At 41.1% G+C, this 19,039-nt stretch overlaps 1 protein-coding gene across 1 annotated transcript in view; it reads left to right on the top strand.

Annotated features, from left to right (window-relative positions):
* Window positions 1-18,805, top strand: part of CPS1 (carbamoyl-phosphate synthase 1) — a 90,974-nt gene extending 72,169 nt beyond the window's left edge. The window contains exons 29-38 of the mRNA XM_058809651.1: window positions 796-873; window positions 2,180-2,287; window positions 3,436-3,525; window positions 4,869-5,039; window positions 7,610-7,684; window positions 10,462-10,560; window positions 15,584-15,643; window positions 16,511-16,623; window positions 17,235-17,364; window positions 18,625-18,805. Of these exons, the coding sequence (XP_058665634.1) occupies window positions 796-873; window positions 2,180-2,287; window positions 3,436-3,525; window positions 4,869-5,039; window positions 7,610-7,684; window positions 10,462-10,560; window positions 15,584-15,643; window positions 16,511-16,623; window positions 17,235-17,364; window positions 18,625-18,723 (1,023 nt within the window). The 3' untranslated portion in view covers window positions 18,724-18,805. The remainder of the gene's footprint in view (window positions 1-795; window positions 874-2,179; window positions 2,288-3,435; window positions 3,526-4,868; window positions 5,040-7,609; window positions 7,685-10,461; window positions 10,561-15,583; window positions 15,644-16,510; window positions 16,624-17,234; window positions 17,365-18,624) is intronic.
* Window positions 18,806-19,039: the final 234 nt, after the last annotated feature.

The following is a 19,039-nucleotide window of genomic DNA, read 5'->3' as shown; positions in this document are numbered from 1 at the left end:
ACTGTCATTTATTTCATTTTATTCTCTAATAAATAATAGGCAGTTAATAGCGGCTGGGACAGGTAAAATGTTGAGACACAAAGCTGGCCAGGAAGAATGCAGATTAGAGTTTTTTTGGAGCGAGTATCTGGAAGGAGAAAGTATTAGAGGAGAGTGGAGGTGTGTGCTAGCATCCCAGAGACAGGCATGAAGAAGAGGAAGGAAAATAACTACCAGGGAAGGTAGTGAGAGTCAGGGCCAGGTTGTTCCTGGCCAGCTATAATTAGTGACAACCTCTCCCTGGGAGACTTAGGAAACCAGGCAGAGAAATTAGAAAGGAATGGATCAGTTGCATAAAATATGACTAAAAAATAGCAACCAACCACTCTAGAAAGTCATTGAGAATGGCAAGGACCAGTTCCTCTGTGAAGCACCATGTGCACTGAGGTGACTGGGAGGCTCAGACCAAGGAAGAATTGAAGACCTTGGAGCTAAGGGCTGTCTTTAGGAGGTGGGATTATAGGTCATCCATGAGTTTCTTGCTATCTTCTTTGTGCCATAACCTCTGTGGTTTTGCCCCAAATTTCCCTGTCCTGGTGTTGTTATGGAGAGCTCAATTTTTTTTGCATCAGTGGTTTTGGGGAAATTGTACCAAGTTTCCCTCACTATATCTTTACAAATTTCACTTATCTGTGGAAATGAGAATATTAATAGATTTTTCTTCTGTTTTTTTTTTTTTTTGCTTCCTAGGGTCCTAGGTGATCTACAAATACTCTGTTACAAAAACTTTCTAATTTTTTCTTGTCTTGATGGTAGGATTACCCTGTGGTTCTCACTAAATTTATCGAAGATGCCCGTGAGGTAGAAATGGATGCTGTAGCCAAGGCAGGAAGAGTAAGTACTTTGCTTGTCTTTAATATTAAACTTGTTTTTTCAGGATCTGAGATCTGCAGAAATGTGTAATTTGAATGATTTACTACAGAGCCATGGATTCATGCTGAGGAGAGTAAAGAAACAAGAAGAATTCATCTTAGGCTCAAAACTGTTGTGCTTGAAAAGCTCCACCTCTCTGATTGTATGCATCTAACCAGTTATTTTTTTAAGCATTGCTTATCCATGTAAATGAATCCTTTTGAATATAATTTTTACCAGATTTGCAAATCACTACCTTCAGAAATTACTTTCTTCAGAACTTTATCATGGGTTATGGAATTACTACAGTTATTCCATTTTTTTTTCAGTTTTGTCTTGCCTTTCATTACTCAGCAGAGGCAAAACCCCCACAAAGTTCAGAATTAAGAGAAATAATATTTTTTCAGTTTTAATTTTTAACCAGCAGACACAATCACTTTTTTGCTATTGAGGTTTTATGCCTTGATGCAGTTAATTCAATTTAAATCCTTAGGCCTGGATTTCCTCTGTTTGCTTAAAACACCACAAAAGAGGGGGGATAAAATGATATACCAGTGATGTTAGTTCATGCTTGTTCTTTGTGTTCTGGCAAGCAGAACTTTAAAAAGCTGGTTTAAAGCCTCCTTAGCTTTTACCTTCTGAGTCCACATGTGTTAGAGGAAGGAAGCCCCAGGATTTCCAGGCTGTTGTAGTTTTTAACATATTCATGATTTGCTTAACCATAATAGCAAAGACACTGATGTGGTCTCCTTGTTCATATGCCCAGTGTCTGCTTCAGGCATATTCTCCCCAAAATTTTAGGAAATTGACCTTTTCTTCCTCCTCCATCTGTATCCTTTTCCAGCTACAGTTCTGCTCAGGAGGCTGGGCTGTGCTGGAGAGGAAGGAGCAGTTTCTGAGAGGGTGAAGTGACCAATTATTGTATTTTCGAGGTGCCCCGTTGAAGGCAGGAATGATGAATCTGGCTCCATATTCTCCGAAGGTTAATTTATTATTTTATGATAGTATATTATATTAAAGAATACTGTACTAAACAATACAGAAAGGATGCTTACAGAATGCTAAAAGGATATTAATGAAAACTTGTGACTCTGGAAAGAGTCCTGACACTGATTGGCCAAAGAACACATTCCACATGAGCACAACACAGGAGAAGCAAATGAGATAAGAATTGTTTTCCTTTTCTCTGAGGCTTCTTAGCTTCCCAGGAGAAAAATCCTGGGTGGAGGGATTTTTCAGGTACTGTGAATGTGACAACCAGTGAGTGCTCTCTCCTTGCTGTGTGCAGGTCATTGCCCATGCTGTTTCAGAGCACGTGGAGGACGCAGGGGTTCACTCAGGAGATGCCACCCTCGTGTTCCCCACACAGAGCATCAGCCAGGAAGCCTTGGAGAAGGTGTGTGTTGCTCTACCACTGAAAAGAGAAAAGGAAATGAGGATTTTGTTTCCCTGCACCACCAGTGGAGAAATAAAATCAGCAATGATTTTTTCAAGGCGGGTTTAGTATGTGCAAGTGAAGGATGTCAGAGTGTCCCTGTGATTGGTTTGATTATCTGAACTGTATCTCAGTAATTTAAACAGTGCACACTTTTAGACCCATGGGATTTTTTGTTTCCTTGGTTTAGAACCAGCTTCTGTAGCAGTAGATTATTGTCTAATTCATACATAAGCCATGGTTCTCTCTCCACTTCCTTTTCTCCCACAATACTTAAATGATTATATCAGATGTATGACTTTCTAGCTGCCTACTTTTTCAAAAATAGTATCAGGATGAATGAACCTCACCTCATCTTGATTTTTTTTTTTTTCCAAGAATAAACCTTGTGATACAGAGTTAGTTGTTAAGATGCATTTTTAAAATGAAATGTGCCATGTTACTTTATGTCATCCTGTTAGGGGTTTGCTTGGAAGCCAGCAAAAGCTGTAATGCAATGATCTGTGCTCCAGCTCTGTTTCCAAGAATGTCCAAAGTATTGTTTCTGAAAATAGCCATCTCCTGGAGCAAAGCTATTCAAACCCTTGTATTGACACACCTGGGAAATAAGGCTTTCCTCCCAGTTTGTTCCAGAGTGTTCCTACCCAGCCTCCTCCCACTGATCTGTGATGGCACAGGCACGTTGGTGAAAGACTTCAGGACACTCACAAAGCTGATTAGTTATTTTCAAATAACAAACCATTATTCATTGTGTCACCAAGAAAGGTATAAAGACTCCAGTGTAGGAATTACTACAGGGCAAGGCTTTGATTCTTTGTTTTTCTCCTTCTCCCCTCTGCTTTCTCACACACAAAAAACCTGATTTTTACTTTTGCCCTCAAATGGCACTTCAGGCTCTAGGTTACTGGAGAAATTAAACATGTTTGCTTTTGAAATAGTGCTATTGCCGAAATGTGGGTATAGAGAAAAAAAACAAGGCAGAGAGAGATAGTGTTTAAAGAAATCCACAAGTGTAGTGATTTATTGCCATGATGATCTCTATTTTGTGGAACTTAATGTGTGTATATAGAATAAATAATTAACACTTTCTAAATTTGGTTTTTTAACAGGTGAAAGCTGCTACAAAAAAGATTGCAAAGGCTTTTGCCATCTCTGGTCCATTCAATATCCAGTTTTTGGTGCAAGGCAGCAAAGTGCTGGTAAGAGCTGCTGTGAGTGTATCAGGGCCTATGCTGTGCTGAGCCCTGTGGGTTCTAAATCTCTGCTGGGGCCATGGTGGCAGTGACACCAAACCTGCCTTGGCAGAGGGTGTGGGCTGGTGCCACCCTTGGTCACACAGCTCTCCCTGCCTGTGTGGCAGAGAGCATCCTCCCCTGCCTTCACACTGAGGCTGAAGAGAGTCTGCTTGCTTTGTCTGTCAGCTTTGTTTCACTCTGGGCTGCTGTCCTTCCCAAAATTGTCAGTTTGGAATAAGATGGGCAGCACTGTACCTCATCCCATGTACTGGGTAGCATGGCTTTTAGATCTCCAATATCTTCTCTCAGATTTAACTATTTTGATATTGAATTAAGCCTTCAAAGGGATTGAAAAGAAAGCAAGACAATTTTGAGTGTTTAAACCATTACTATAAGCTATTAGGAAGGTTATCTGAATATTCCTGGTAGCTATTAGCAGCAGAAGTCCAGCAGTGTCTGACCCTTTCTGGGTAACAGTTGGCTTTCTGTTGCTGATGGAAGGAGGTCAGAGGAATGTGAACAGAGCATGACTGAGGATACAGCGGATAGGAAGAAAAACTGACAGGAAACAGAAGAGATGCATTATTGGTGAAAAATTCCTTTTTGGGCTATGAGTTGAGTAAAATGTACTTATTGTTCTTCACCTTTTCCCTGTTTCACACATGGTCATTCAGAAACTCCCCAGAGGGAGAGAACAGAGTTTTTCCTTCCTTGCTTTCCCACATTGGTGCCTATCTTTGTACAGCCCCTGCTTTTCACTTGTACCATCACTATTCTTACCCCCTTTCACTCCATTTTATTCTCACTTCCAGCAATTCCTCTTCTGCTCTTGAATTCCTAGAGAAGAACTTCTGCAGAACTTCTTTGGTACTTCCTTGCCTGGCAGAATGGCTGCCACATGTGGGTGGGGGAAGTCAGCAAGGACAGTCCTGGCATTCAGGAAGTGCCATCACCATGGGAAAAGAGCAGGTTGGACCTCTGGAGGTTGTTCCTAATGGCTGTGCATGTGTTCCTCTTGCACATTAACTTAGAATATGGTAAAGCACATTCTGAGTGAAGTCTGGCTCCCCTCAGCTCTGATATTCAGACAAATAAAGATGGATCTCAGCTGCTTGTATCTCAGACTGGCCATTCCCCACCCCTCTTCCCTGTTTTAATAATAATCCCAATCTCTGTGTTTCCTATTTGACAGCCTGAAGAATATGTATGCCAAGAGGACTCAGGGCTGCTTTCCAAAAATACAAATCAATGTATTTTTCCCTGCACAGTGCTTAACCCTGCTGTTTCTCTTTTTTTAATCCCACCAGGTGATAGAGTGCAACCTGAGGGCCTCACGCTCCTTCCCCTTTGTGTCCAAGACTCTGGGGGTGGACTTCATTGATGTGGCCACTAAAGTGATGATTGGGAAACAGGTCAATGAGTCATCCCTCCCCACAATGGAACATCCCATTTTTCCATCCAGATATGTGGGGATTAAGGTATGGTTTCCAAAAGAACCACAGGAACCCCACCACAGAGCCAGCACGGAACACATTAATATACAATTAGTACTTTAATGCTCAGAGAGAACAATTTACTCATTGGCCAAAGGTCAAATTGACCTTTTGTAGTTTCTGTCGAGGTCATCTGTTTGGAAACTTTAGAGAAAAATCAGAGGAAAATTATCCAATGAAACCAAGTCTTCCTTTATTTTTAGCATCTAACCTACTCTGAGTCCTGTTTATGAACTGCATAATAAATTTACACTTGCAGAGTTGAAGTTCAGGCTATTTCATAATACTATATAATGCACATGTGGACATGCACAACTTTGTGTTGTGGGTGCCCCCCACATTTTATCTGCAGGACCTGGGACATGAGCTGTCAAATCCACATCATCCCCTTTCTATACACCACTGGTTAAAATAGGGGTGGAAGTCTTGCATCCTTTGGTTTCAGTAAGGCCAAGGTTTTACTTTCCATAATTGCATAGGACCCAACAGAATAAAATGGATGGTAGCTGTTTTGGAATGCTTAGTGGAAGAGAAAAAAAGTAATCATAAAAAAATCTAAAACAGTGGTGCAGAAAATCCAAAGGATAATGAGAATTGTTTTTACAGAAACTTTCAAGCTCTAATAGCTTCCATATAAAGTGAAAACTGAGGGAGCAGAAAACACCTAACATCTTTCTATTAATAAAATGTTCAGAACTATTAAAATGCAAGCCAAATTTATGTCCCAAGCCAGCCAGTATAGGTATATATTTACATTTTATTTTGATGCCACGGATATGCGTTATCCAAAATTCAAACTTGGGACTTTTTTTCTTTTTTTTTTTCTTTTTTTTTTTTTTGGTGAGCCTAATTTATTTTTGTACATTTCTACTATTTAGACCTGGGGCTTCTGCACTGTTGTTAGCTGAACAGCCAAGAGTTTTGTCTCTCCTGGGAATGCTGGCTACAGAGCAGAAAACCCAGCTTTATTCTTGAAAACTTCCCTACAAAGCTTTTTATACTTCTTGCATCCTGAGTGGATTTGTCAAATATAAAAACCTGCTAACACCTTTGGAAATGCTAAACTTTGAAAAACATCCCAGTTTAACCTGTTTGTTGTTATTCATGCATCATATTTCCTATCCTCTTACAATTTATTGCTAGTAGTATTTGCATGGACACAGGATCTTTTTTATTCAGCAGATCTTGAGAGAAAAATGCAAAACTCTTTTCTTCTTTGTCAGCATAGCTGCTCCTTTGTGGATTTGAGTACCACTGTTCAACCTTTAGTGACTGAAATACTGTCTTGCCATGTTTGCTTCCAGACTGGTGCAAGTATCAGGGCCTGACCAAGATGAAATCCTGGGCAGAGAATAAGTTTTAAATAGGGTTTAGTTTCAGTACCAGAGTCTGCTCCTGAGGATGCATTTTCATGTTCATGGCAGATTAAAATTAGAGAGGTGGTGGAAGGCTTTGCTGCTTGTTACCTTTCAAGACAATGTACTATAATAATCCATGTATTAAATGTATTAAAATAATCCATCTTGACTGTCATATCTCTGCTTGAGTTGGCCACTGTAAACATTTTCTCTAAAGTGGAAACAAAACTGATCTGAAAGTCTCAAAGACACACAACATTTTTTGAGAAGCCTTTTGAATTTCTCCTGTCTCATTTTAACTTGTTCTTGTTAGGTGTCATGAAGCAGCAGCTGTTTTATCTTCATTGTTACCCTTGGGGACCTCCAGGGACAGAATTATGGCTTCAAATTTTAAAATATATTTGTTTCTAAACAGAAACCTTTATGCAAATGCCATCAGTAGTTTAAGACATGGAGAAGCTCAACAGAAAATCATTTGGTAGTAAGAAATTTGTTCAGTGTTTGTTACATGTGGTCATTGGTTCTTTAACAGAAACTTTTTTTTCCTCCCTCTCCTCCATGTTTCTTATTTTAAGATCAAATGAGACAAGAGAACTCAGTACTGTGATCTAAGTCCTCAGATTATGATAATAATAAAACAACAGTGATCAGAGGACTTAATATTAGCATACAAAGAGAAAAAAAATTACAAATGGATATTTCTGGATGGAGGAGGGGGTAAATATGAAATAATTTGCAAATTTTTATCTTGTTTGCACCAAAAAAGGGCATTCTTATGGAATAGTTTTATTTCTGCAAATGAAACATTTGATGGAGAACAGCATTCTCTGGAAAACCAACTGGATTCAGATAATCTCTCTCCTTGTTCCATGAATTAAGTGCTTCACAGCCTTTTTGTTTAAAAATGTATCCTTAAAACCATACTGATAGTGGGCTACCACTGAATGAAAGTCTACCACTGGAATGTAAGCAGGATGCCAGAGTTGGATGATTGATTTATTGGTGGGATAAATGGGCATTTGTTCCAGTCCATCATCAAGATGCTGAGGGAATTATTTTACCAAATAGTTCTTTGCTTATCAGCCTTGACCACTGCTTTTTTTTGGATAAATTCATGTCTCTTTCTGTCACTCCCAAGTGTAGCTGGAACTTTTATATTTTTTAAAATGATCCAATTTTTATTCTTTCGTTCCCCAGGCCCCAATGTTTTCCTGGTCCAGGCTGAGAGATGCTGACCCTATTCTCCGGTGTGAAATGGCCTCTACTGGGGAGGTATCTTTTAGATTTGCTTTTTTTTTTAAACCAAGTTGACTTTAAACATCATGAATCTTTGAAAGTGATCTTATTACTGCCTGAATCATGATGGCATCTGTTGCTTCTTCAGAAAATTGAAGACATCTTTCTTAGCTGCAAAACCCACAATGTCCTGGAAAAACCAGGGTTTTTTCAGCCACTGGATGTCCCTGTTTGCCTGCATGTCAGCTCCCTGAGTAGGACCTGGTTGGTGTGATAGCCTGAAATGAGTTTATCTGAGAATTTTTGGGTTCTGGGTGGTTGTTTTATGACTCATGAGCTTCTGAAAAACAAGTGGTGGCAGCTCCCAAGCCCCATGGACAGCAGTGATGTGGAGAATCCCAGGCATGAGTGGTTGGTCTTGGAATGTGCCATTTGCTTAGAGGCAGCAAAAATGTGTGGTGTTTTCTTGTTGCCTGATAACCAAGTGAAAGAAAGGGACAATAAAATGTGGTGGCTGCAGGGGCTGTGGGCAGGATGAGCCTGGGCAGCTTTCCCCACTCTCTCTTTGTGTAGCCAGGCTGTGGGGTGCTGCTGGAACATCTCCTGGTGTGGTTATGGCATGCTGTGAGGGCACAGGGCTGGGCCAGGCTCAGTATCCTCACCCTCACAGGCACAGGTTTCCATCCATATCACTTAATTAATGAAGAAACCTTTTGTTCTGTGTGAGTTATTGCTGAGCTGTCAATGGTGTCCATAGATACACCCAAGTAATCTTTAGATTTTATGTGTTCTGTTATTTCTAGAATGAGTTGCAGTAGCAAAAACTTATTCTGGGCCAGAATATCCTCTTGGAAAGTGATTAAACACTCAGGCAATTTGATCAGACTTGCTGTACCATTACTGGGCAGGTGGCAGATCCTGGGCTGCACCTTTGAGTGTGAGCTTGGGTATGTCCAAAGGAAGCATTTACCATTTTAGTATGGAAAAGTACCCAGATACAAAGTAAGAACAGCCTCAGGCCTCCTACACCTCTCCAGAATGACTTTATTTTACTCTTCATAATATGCTGGAAATCAGTATTGCAGAAGATTTCTTCTGTATAGTTAATGGGCAGAAAAAAATCAAGTGACTTCTGTGACTTCCTGATTTTCAGAAGAAAATAGAATATAGAGACAACCTCTTCACCAAAAAAGGCATAAAAATGTAACTAGGGACAAGAATTATTTTTCTGGGCTTTATACAGAGTTAGAGATTACCATGGTCATAAAGGAGGGATTATTAACTTTTATGAGTTGGAAAGATCCATATGCACAAATGCCATAAAGTGTGACAGTTATGAAAGTCTTTCTTATAGTGAAGTAAGGATAATAACTTGCTTCGGGTAAAAAGCTCAGTTATTCCTCACAGACATTTTTCACACACATGGCTTGATCTGGGCTTGAATTTGTCACATCTGTCTGGCAGAGATTTATTTTGCTGGAAGCCATGGTTCCCACAATAGGGGAAGACAGTGCTGGGGTCGCTTCGAGTATTGTGGCTGTGGACAATGCCACAATGATAAACCTCTCCTGACAGGCTGGGAGCCTACAAGGGAGGGTCTGTCTGTCACCCTGAAAAGCCCAGGAATATAGAACACATAGAAACATATAGAAAACATAGAATATTTCATGTTGTCATGACTTTTTTATCCCTTCCCTTGTGGGATTTTTATTTGTTTAGTTCTCTTTTTTTTTTTCTTTTTTACTTCAGTAGATGTGGCAAATCATAATTTATTTTTTATGAAATACTGTTTTCTGCTTACCATGGTGAGATCAGGAATGTGAGGGCTCACTCTGAGATGGGAAGGACCATAAGAGGAAAATGGGAGAGCAATTCTCAATCAGTTCAATCAGCTCCTTTATCCCATCTGTATTTGTTGGTAGATTTGTTATTTCACAGACAAAAATCAGTGACAGTTTCTACTTCTGATTGTTTTTCCACAAGTGTGGAGCTGACCAGAAAAAGTGAAGGTTGGTTGGTTTTTATCTTTTTAAACTTTCACAAAAGCTCACTCATTCCTCTTTTTGTCACCAGAATTCCAAATTTTGGTTAGGAATGCAGTTTTTCAGAAGATTCTTATCGTATGATAGTCTGTCAGCAACTGAGCTCCACATCCAATTCTGAGTGCTGGAGAGCTGCTAAATTATTCTTCCTGGTTTCTTCCTCAACTGTTTCTTTAAAATTATACTTTATTTAAAATAAATTATTATGAATTTTCCTGATTCCTTTGTTCTTAAGTAAATGCTAAAATTTTACTCAAATTTTGTTCGTCTATGGACTTTTAATGGAAAAGCATCTTTATATCCTGTGGTTTTCCTTCACAAGCAATGGCAGGAGTGCATGAGAGCACAAGCCCAGCCTTACCCTGCTTTGCAGGCACACAGAGGAGCATGCCTGTGTGCACAGCTCTCACTGGTGTCTAAGCCTTCCATTATGTTAAATAATTTGCAGTGCAATCCCAAACACTGGAGCAGAGGCTGTGTACAGCATCCCAATAACTTAGCAGAATCAATTGTTACTCCTCAGTGTGCTGTTTGAAACTAAAGCATTGCTTGTTCCTTCATTATTGCTTCATTCAAATGATGAGATTTGTCTGCAAAGATTTTCTGATTTATTCTGTTCCCCATGCCTGCAGGCTCCATGCAAAGCAGTCTGTCTTCTTCCCACAGAAACAACAGATCCTCTTTGAAAATGTCATTCCTGTTTCTTTTCAAAGCAGTGGTTTTGGGTTGCTTTTGGTTTTCCCCTCATGCATTCTTTGTGCCTTTCTGCAGGTTGCATGCTTTGGGGAGGATGTGTACTCTGCCTTCCAGAAGGCTCTGCTTGCCACAGGGTTTACATTTCCTAAGAAAGGAATTTTGATTGGAATCCAGGTGAGTCCTAAAAAATCAAAGCTTAGAAAGGACCAACACTGAGGAGCTCAGTAGCTTTTGCCTTGTTTCCATTCATGTGGCTTTATGGCTTAGATGTGTTTTCTCTGCATTTCATCCTGAAGTGCATTGGGACAGCGAGGAGCAAACAGGAGAGATCTTTACTGCATTCAGCAAGGCTGGTCTGGAGGGTTTTCCCTCTATCTATAACTATCAGGGTCACCTGGCAGCTACAGAAGTTTTTTCTGTCACACAGAGCAACTTTCAGTGATGACAGCAAGAGATGAAATCCTAAAATCCAAGCTCTAGTGTAGCAGGGAGTCAGAGCACCTGCAGAGTCTGCATCCAAGAGGCAATCCCTCTGAGGATGTATTAAAACCAGAAGTTTGTGAGCCAGGAAAGAAGAGCCAATGCTACATTTTAGTAGTGATGTTTCTGGTTTCCACGCTTTGTCAGAATCCCTCCTCATAGGGATTGCCTCTCTGATGCAGACCCTGACTCCATGCTGGACTAGAGCTTGAATTTTTGGGTTTCATCTCTTGGTGTCATCACTGAAGGTTGCTCAGTGACAGAAAGTTAAAATGAAGTCATTATGGGAATGCTCTCCAGTGCAATGGGTTCTGCAAAGAGCCTTTACATGAGGAAATTTCTGATGGATTTTCCTTAGGAACAGCCCTGCCCTTTTCACAGGCCTGGATCAGCAAGTAGTTTGTGTATTTCAGGATGAAAACACACAGAAAAGGAAAAAAGTCTTGGTTCTTTATCAAGGAATAGTTACTGACTGCATAAAGTGCCGAAATCAGAGACACTTGTAAACTTTAGGATGTTCCTCAAACATTCATGCCCTTCCTATTCATCTATATTGTTCTTGGGCCCCAAAAAACCATGTGGTTGCTTCTTGCCATTTTCACATTGTGCTTGCAATAAGCTGATGCTCTACATGATTGCATAAGGCTGATAAAACAAAAACCATAGAATAGATGAATTTTCCTGTCAGACAACTGGGGTGTGAAAAATGTCTTTGGCTGTTTGTGCCAGCAGAGGATGTGAAGGAAGTGTGTGAAAAGTGGCCAGAAAGGAACATGACTTCTGCTAACAAGGATTACTGCTGAGTCCTTAAATGTCAACATATATACACACATCTGGGGATGGAAACAGTTGCTCTAAGTTACCTCTAATTAGCAGAAAAATTGCTTGCTACCTAGGTGAAGTTTAAAAGTTCAGTATGAAACTCTGGGCAGTTGGTACTGTATGTCTACTGTATATACTGCATATTTTAAAAAAGCATTTAAAAAAGGAGAAAAGCAAAGCCAGGAGGAGAAAAAAGGAGAGAGACAAGTCTTTAAAGTTTAATTGTGTTTTCCAGATAGCAGCTAAAGGGGAATGGGCAGAAAAAAAAGTCATTTTAGCTATAGAAAGCATTTATAAGTTCTGTGTCAGTAGCTGTTAAACTGAGCCAAATGTTCTTTGTACAAAGGTGTTAGGAAAAAAAAAAAGGGAAAAAGAAAAGATAAAACAAAGCCCAAAGCTCAACTCCACAAACTTTTTAAAAGCAATAAGTTTCTGTCTTTTTAATGAGTGGTTTACAGTTTATTTTCTTGCAAAAGAAACTTTAAAACAGCAGATCAATCGCTTAAAGATCTCTCTGTATCTCAGCATATTTCTTCTATAATTAAACTCCAAATCAAGAGGTGTAAAGTTGATTCTTAGAACCATGCATTGCCCCCTCCCCAGTCTGGAGATTGTCACCTATGTACTTTTCAATGGGCTGCTTTGAAACAGAGGGGAAATAAACCCTGTGGGAAGGGAAGGTTGACATGTTGACTTTCACCTGACATGTAGACTGTAAATGGTCTTTGAGTATTTGGCTGGAAAAAAGGGGAGCCCCCCTCTGCAGAAATAAGAGGCATCAGGCAGGCTGTGAACACCAGCACTCTTCTTGTTTCAATCACAAACAAGAACCCACCTGTAGCTCTCTTCATAGAGTGCAGGCAGGCACAACTTCCAAAGGATATTTCCTGGGAATTGCAGGGAGGAACCTTAGAGAAAGAGAAAATTCTTATCTCTATTCTCTGCTCCTGTTGTTTTTGCACATGTGGAATGTGTTAGGAAGATTGTTTACTTGAAGAGAGTTTTTAATTAGATTCTGGTGATGGTTGTTTATATTAATTGGCCAATTGGGTCAAAGCTGTGTTCTGGCTGGCTGGAGACAGTCAAGGGTTTTTCTCTAGTATGTATCTTTTGTATAGTATCTCTTTAATATAGTATAGTATAATGTAAAATTGTATAGTTTTAATAAAACAATTGTTCAGCCTTCTGAATCATGGAGTCAGATGCCAATCATTCCCTGCATTGGGGGCTCCCTGAATTTGATACCCACCTGCCTCATACAGGCAAAATTGTTGAGGTGTCCTCACAGGGAAACACAGCCTCAGAAGGACAGATAGCACACAGCCTCTCTCAACCATCACTGAGTGCTTTCAAATGCCAGGATGGTTTCTGCACCCTGTTCTGGTGCACAGAGCACACACACAAGCTCCCCTGGTTGTCTCTGAGGAAGGTGCTGTGATTCACCTGCAGTAGATGGTGAGCTCAAAGCACACCCTAATTTTGAAGGCTTCATTGCTTCATGACTAGCACCTCACCCTGATTTTTAGAATGAATTTTTATCTATTCAGAGGGAGAAGTAAGAAGCAAAATGGTCTTGAATTCTGCTTCTCTCCAAAGCAGCTAGGCTCATATTTCAGTGATTTGGTATGCTGCACATTTATACCTTTGCTATTAATCATGTTGAGGTTAGAGGAAACTGCTTCTTGAAGGTAAAAGTCAAATGGATAAAGTTAAGAGGAGTAGAGAGGGAGATCCTGGTTTCCTTGCAAATGTTTCTGGGGCATTTTGCAAATCAAGATCAAATGGTGCTGCTGTGATCTGCAGCCCAAAGTGAGCCCAGGGTGCCCAGGCAAGGAACCCACCTTGCTGGGAGCTGCCAGGCTGGTGTGCAGTGCCAGAGGTCACCTCCTGTGCCATGCTGAGCTGGGGACAGCCCAGTTACCACCCAAGCTCAGGCAGGGGAGTGCTCCTTGCATCCAGGGCACAGCACAAGGCAGGTTGGGCAGCTGGTGGGGACTGTGAGCCTGCTGGGGTGTCCTTCAGCTGAGAGCTCTCAGTGACACTGCCCAGGACAGGGATCCCCAGGATCTGAGGGGTCTGATTCTCTGCCAGGAGAGATGGAGTATGACTTCCATGGTAGACAAATGAAATTTCAGCTGATAACCTATCTCTTCCCACAGTCTGGAGAAATCTGTGGTGCTGAAACCCTGACTCAGCCATGAAATAATTTATATTTTACGCAAAAAAGTTAAAAAGCTGTGTTTTTTTTCTTTCCTGATTGGGCTATTCAGGGATATCTCTGGGATGAAGTGCATCTGTCTTAAACACAAGATGCAGAAACCATTAATGGAGTATTTTATTTTTAAATCCTGGCACTCCAAGTCTGTTGTTTCAAGGTAACCTTCTGTCTTGGCTCCTTACACACCAGAATTTTTGCATCCTCCACTGTGGGTTTGGATACAGATGCAAGATTCTCACAGGAGATGGGTTGGCTTCATTTTGAGCTGGATCTCAGTGAGAACTGATGTATCTGTATTGAATGAGCTAAGGATGTAGTTCTTTACAAACAGCAAGGCTTGCTGGAAAACATGAGGGGTTATAAGAAATGGAACTTTTCAGATAAAGGAAAAAAAAGGCAATTCTCCTACAATAAATACCTTCCACTAAGTAAATCTGCTTGTACTTTTCACCTTTAGCAACTAATGCTTCCTTACACAGGTTATTTCAGCCAGCTTTTAAATCTGAGGCTGCTCCAATGCAAGCTGACAGCTGTAATTTCTTTTCATAGAGAGGCTGTTTTATGTGTCACAAGTGTTCAGTACATGTTTGATAGAAGTTTATAATACTGTTGTGAAAGCCAACACCCCTGACCAGAAGGCAGAACCACTCTCTCTGACTGGGAAGCTGCCAGCCCTGTCACACTCTATATTTATATTTTCCTTCTAATGTACAGAATGAGATGGCTTTCAGAAATAGTGCTCAGGAAAAAAAAAAAACCCTGTTTAGTCCTTTTCTTCTTAGGAAATTGTTGACCCTTCAGGATATTGCTCTCTCATCCATAAAGGTTAAGCTATCAGGATCTCCAGCAGGAACAAGAGAGCTTGTAATGATCTTACTTGCAAATGTATGTGAGACTGGAGCAGGCTAAGGTTAAAAGCAAGGTTTGGCTTGCCTTGGGAGTGAGGAGGGCATGTGTTGTATGTGATATTTGCATTGCTGTACCTTCAACATCCCAGAGATACTTAGGCTGATACTTTCACCTGTTACTCTTAAACAGCTTGTTCAAGTGGAGATGTCTGCAGGAGGTGGTTGTACCTTTCTAAATGATGTTGAGTCTGGAAATGCATTATAAGCAATCTTTCAGAGGTGCTGTAAGTCAGGCATTCAGGTCCCCATGGGAATGTGGCATCCCAGTCTCCTGACTCCGTTTCCATATTCCCACTTAGAAATGCACTCACACATGCCCAAGCTCTTATTTGTGTGAGTGTGCAAACAGAGCAGCCCAAAACCATCCATATATCTTATCTGCCAGAAAAGAAAGCAAATGTTTGAGCAATGATTGAAAATATATTTAATTAGGAGCTGAGGAGACTCTAGTTGGTGTATTTGAGAAGGAAATTGCACAGATATTTCATATACAGTAGCAAATCTTTAGTGGTTGCAGTCTGACTTAGTATGGGAACTTTCTCTGGTGTAACACAATATATCTTAGTTCAGAGTCACTTGGGCTTCAGGATCCAGACAGTTCTCTTGGGAATTGTGCTGTACATGCACATGCAGACATTTCTGTCCATGCACACAGCACAGAAAAGTGAATTTGCCTCTTAGCACAGTGGGGAGGAGCTTCATGTTGCCCAAAAATGTACTGTTCCAAATCCTACCTTTGGTGCTATATCTAAAAAATGTCCTTTTTCAGGAGTCCTTCCGCCCCAGGTTCCTCAGTGTAGCAGAGCTGCTGCATGAGCAAGGCTTCAAGGTAGGTGGCTCCACTTAGTTAAAGCTGGAGAGCTTTCAAAATCTCAAATGTCCCCAGCCTGCTACAGGAACATTGGAGTTCCTTTGAGGATAGACAAGAAAGGGTGTTTTCAGTTTACAACAGGGATTTTTAGCTGAGTGATCCATAAAGTCAGCAGGTACCACCCAATTAAAAGCTTTCATGTTTAATTGAGCATATGGGTCTGTTGTGAGGGCAGGAACAACCCTGGCTCTGCAGCCAAGATGACATTGTACACTCCCCCAGCTTCTCCAAGAAATAAAAATGCCAATGGGATGCCATGTATGGCAGGAGACAAGGAAGGAAAACCCTTTTTTATGGAGTATATCTGTGTAGTGCTGCATTTTCAGTGACACTCAGGCTGCAGATAGATGAACTTTGTGGTGTTTACATCACTCTTGTAACTCCTCTGTATTTTGCACCCATATGTCTATGGAAAAGCAGCACAGCCACAGAAGACTGGTGAGAGTTCTGCTTTTCAAAACTTAGCACTAGGCATTAAAAAAGAAAATAAACATGGCAAAAAAAAAAAAATACAAGTGATTGAACTTAAGCCCTTTTGAAAGTCACAGGGATTTAGGCTTTCCTAAGCCACTTCACTGCTTCTGGTAGTGCTACTAGCATTCACTGACTATCATCCATCAGGAAATCACAGATAACAGAAAGTTGGGAAGGTTGTTCTGTTCTCTGTGTGTCTCTCTATATGGAGAGACACCCCTTTTATGAAAAATGCCCTCCAAAACCAGCTCTGACAACAAGGCTGTGTGTTGGATCAGGCCCAGATGAGTTCAATGAAAAGTTTTGGTATTGTGAAGTACATAGTAAATATATATTTTTTTCCTGGGACAGCTTTATGCCACAGAAGCAACCTCAGCCTGGCTCAATGCTAATGGCATCCCAGCAAATCCTGTGGCATGGCCATCACAGGAGAGCCAGAGCCCTGGCCTCCCTTCAGTCAGGAGGTAAGAGACCCACCCACCTTGTCCAATGTGTGTTTACAGTCCAGGACAGCAAATGCAAGGGGTAAATTGATGGTCCTGTTGAGATCAATGGTAGGGGTTTAATGGGGCTTTGAATTCAATCCAAAAGTTTTGGTTTATCTGATTCTGTCTGGAGATGCCACAGCAGGGAGGTTTCAGCTTAATGAGGATCTCATTGCACAGTCCTGTTTAGTATGGCTTACATGTATTGCTCCATGCTATATTTTCATACAAGGATACATGAAATTTGAATATTTAGCCTTTTAATGACAGTCAGTCATGCCTTTACCTGAGTGAGAATCATGCCTTTAACTGAAGCATGACTGACTGTCATTAAAGGCTAAATAAACATCTCAGTTGTGCTGAGCTGTATCAAGGCTGAATACTGCTTTGCATTGCTGACTAGAACTGAAATAAATCCAAAATCCTGAATAAAGCCTAGTGCCTTAACTCCCCCAACCCTCATTTCTTGAGCAAAGACTAAGCTCAAATGACATTTTTCAGGGTTGTTTAGCTGCTTGCCTGTGCTATTAATTTGGGGTTTTTATTAGGAAGGACAGACTGTCACACTGTCTTGTGCCTTGTCTCTTCAGGCTGCTGAGGGATAGGAAGGTAGATCTGGTGATTAACCTGCCCAACAGCAGCACCAGGTTTCTCCATGATAATTATGTGATCAGGAGGATGGCTATTGACACTGGGACTGCTCTGCTCACCAACTTCAAGGTATTTCTCATATTGTTCTTTCTCCTCTTAGACATAAGAGCCTTCAGAGCTTCCAAGCCCTTGTGACCATAAATTCCTGTCTGTTTGGACCCTCATTATCTTTGACAAATAATGTATCTGAAAATCATGGTACAGTTCAAATATATCTTCTTTTTGCTACCATATAAAATGACAGCAATGACAACCCAACCAAATCAAACCAAACAAAAAAATACAAATTCTGATGTCCTGAGTCCCGCACTATGCAGCTGAAATTGTTGCTGCATCATTTTCACTTCAAAACAAGCATCTCACACAGGGTTGCATGTAACATCTTTAAATTAGGCATGGGAAGTGCTTTTTAGTGGAATATTATCCTGCTATATTATATTATCCTGGCTCCTTAAACCTTACAGCAGGATGTAACTGTGCTTTCTTGAGTGATCCTTGGGGCAGTCCAGTTCAGAAGTGCCATCCAGGTGGAATTGCTGCCTGTTCTGTTGCAGTCCCAGTTACCAGTCCTGTGGGTTTTATGTAGCTCCTGACAAAGCCCTTCACACACTGATAGGGAATAAAAATTAGGGAATGGAAGGTGGGACTCCTGCTGCCAGCAGCACCTTGCCTTCCTTTGCAAGGGGCTTTGACTGTCACAGAAGAGCCTCATTTGGTTCTCATTAAGCACAGCAGCCAAACTCTCACTGATTTTGGTGGCCACTGACATGGAGCCCAGTGCCTTGAGCTGGTGTCCAGCTGTTCAAAAGCTTCTGCTGTGGTTGGAGTGAGAGGAGGCAGGGAGAATGACAAGCTGAAGGTTCACAGGATGATGGCCAGGCATGGTTAGCAGAAATGGGGAATTGAAGATGCATCATTGCCTACTAGCAAAACACCTTCTGACAACCACAACAAGGGTCCCCAGCCAGAATTTATTACCACACCTGCTTGATGCCTTTCACTGAACTGTTTGGATTGTAGAGTCTTAGTTTGAGAGAGGAAAACAAGCCTGGTTGTCTTTACATTTGGGCTGTAAACAGCAGCTCTCACAGGACAGAGCTGTCTTGCAAAGGAAGCCTGGGCACATCTGCATCTCTGCAGCTGGACACACAGGCTCCAGAGGGCTGGAGCATATCCTGTGCCCAGCCACCTTGAAATTGGTATTGATTTGGATGAACTCGAGGACTGGAGCTGCACCAGGAAGTTTCAGGGTGGCAGAGCAGAAGTGTGGAGCCTGCTCTGTCATGCAGCCTTTGCAATGCTCAGTCCTCCTCTGCTTTGTATTGACAGGTGACAAAGCTTTTTGCTGAAGCTCTCAAATACTCTGGAAAATTGGACTCCAGGAGTCTCTTCCACTACAGACAGACTGACAATGGGAACACTGCATAGAACTCTCTCCAGCCTGCAATCTTACTGCTTCTGGTGCCTCAAAAGAGAGTAGATTTCAGATCATCCACCTAACCATCTTTCCATGTATTTTGCTTTTGTTTGGTCTTTTTCAGCCTGCAGATCTGATGGGAGAAAAAGGCTGCATGTGTGTGTCCTAGAATTGCTCCCAAGTTCTGCTCAGTCCTTCAGGCTATTATCATTACTGTTTTTTACATTCTCATTCAATATTGTGAATTCAGGTGGCTCTCCCTGTATCATAAAAACTGTTTCTCAGCCTTCTTTCTGCCTTCAAAAGGGGAGAACTCCCCAAAGACTT

Source organism: Ammospiza caudacuta, chromosome 8 (assembly GCF_027887145.1).
Source record: "Ammospiza caudacuta isolate bAmmCau1 chromosome 8, bAmmCau1.pri, whole genome shotgun sequence".
NCBI lineage: Eukaryota > Metazoa > Chordata > Aves > Passeriformes > Passerellidae > Ammospiza > Ammospiza caudacuta.
This window is presented reverse-complemented; position numbering and strand designations above follow the sequence as displayed.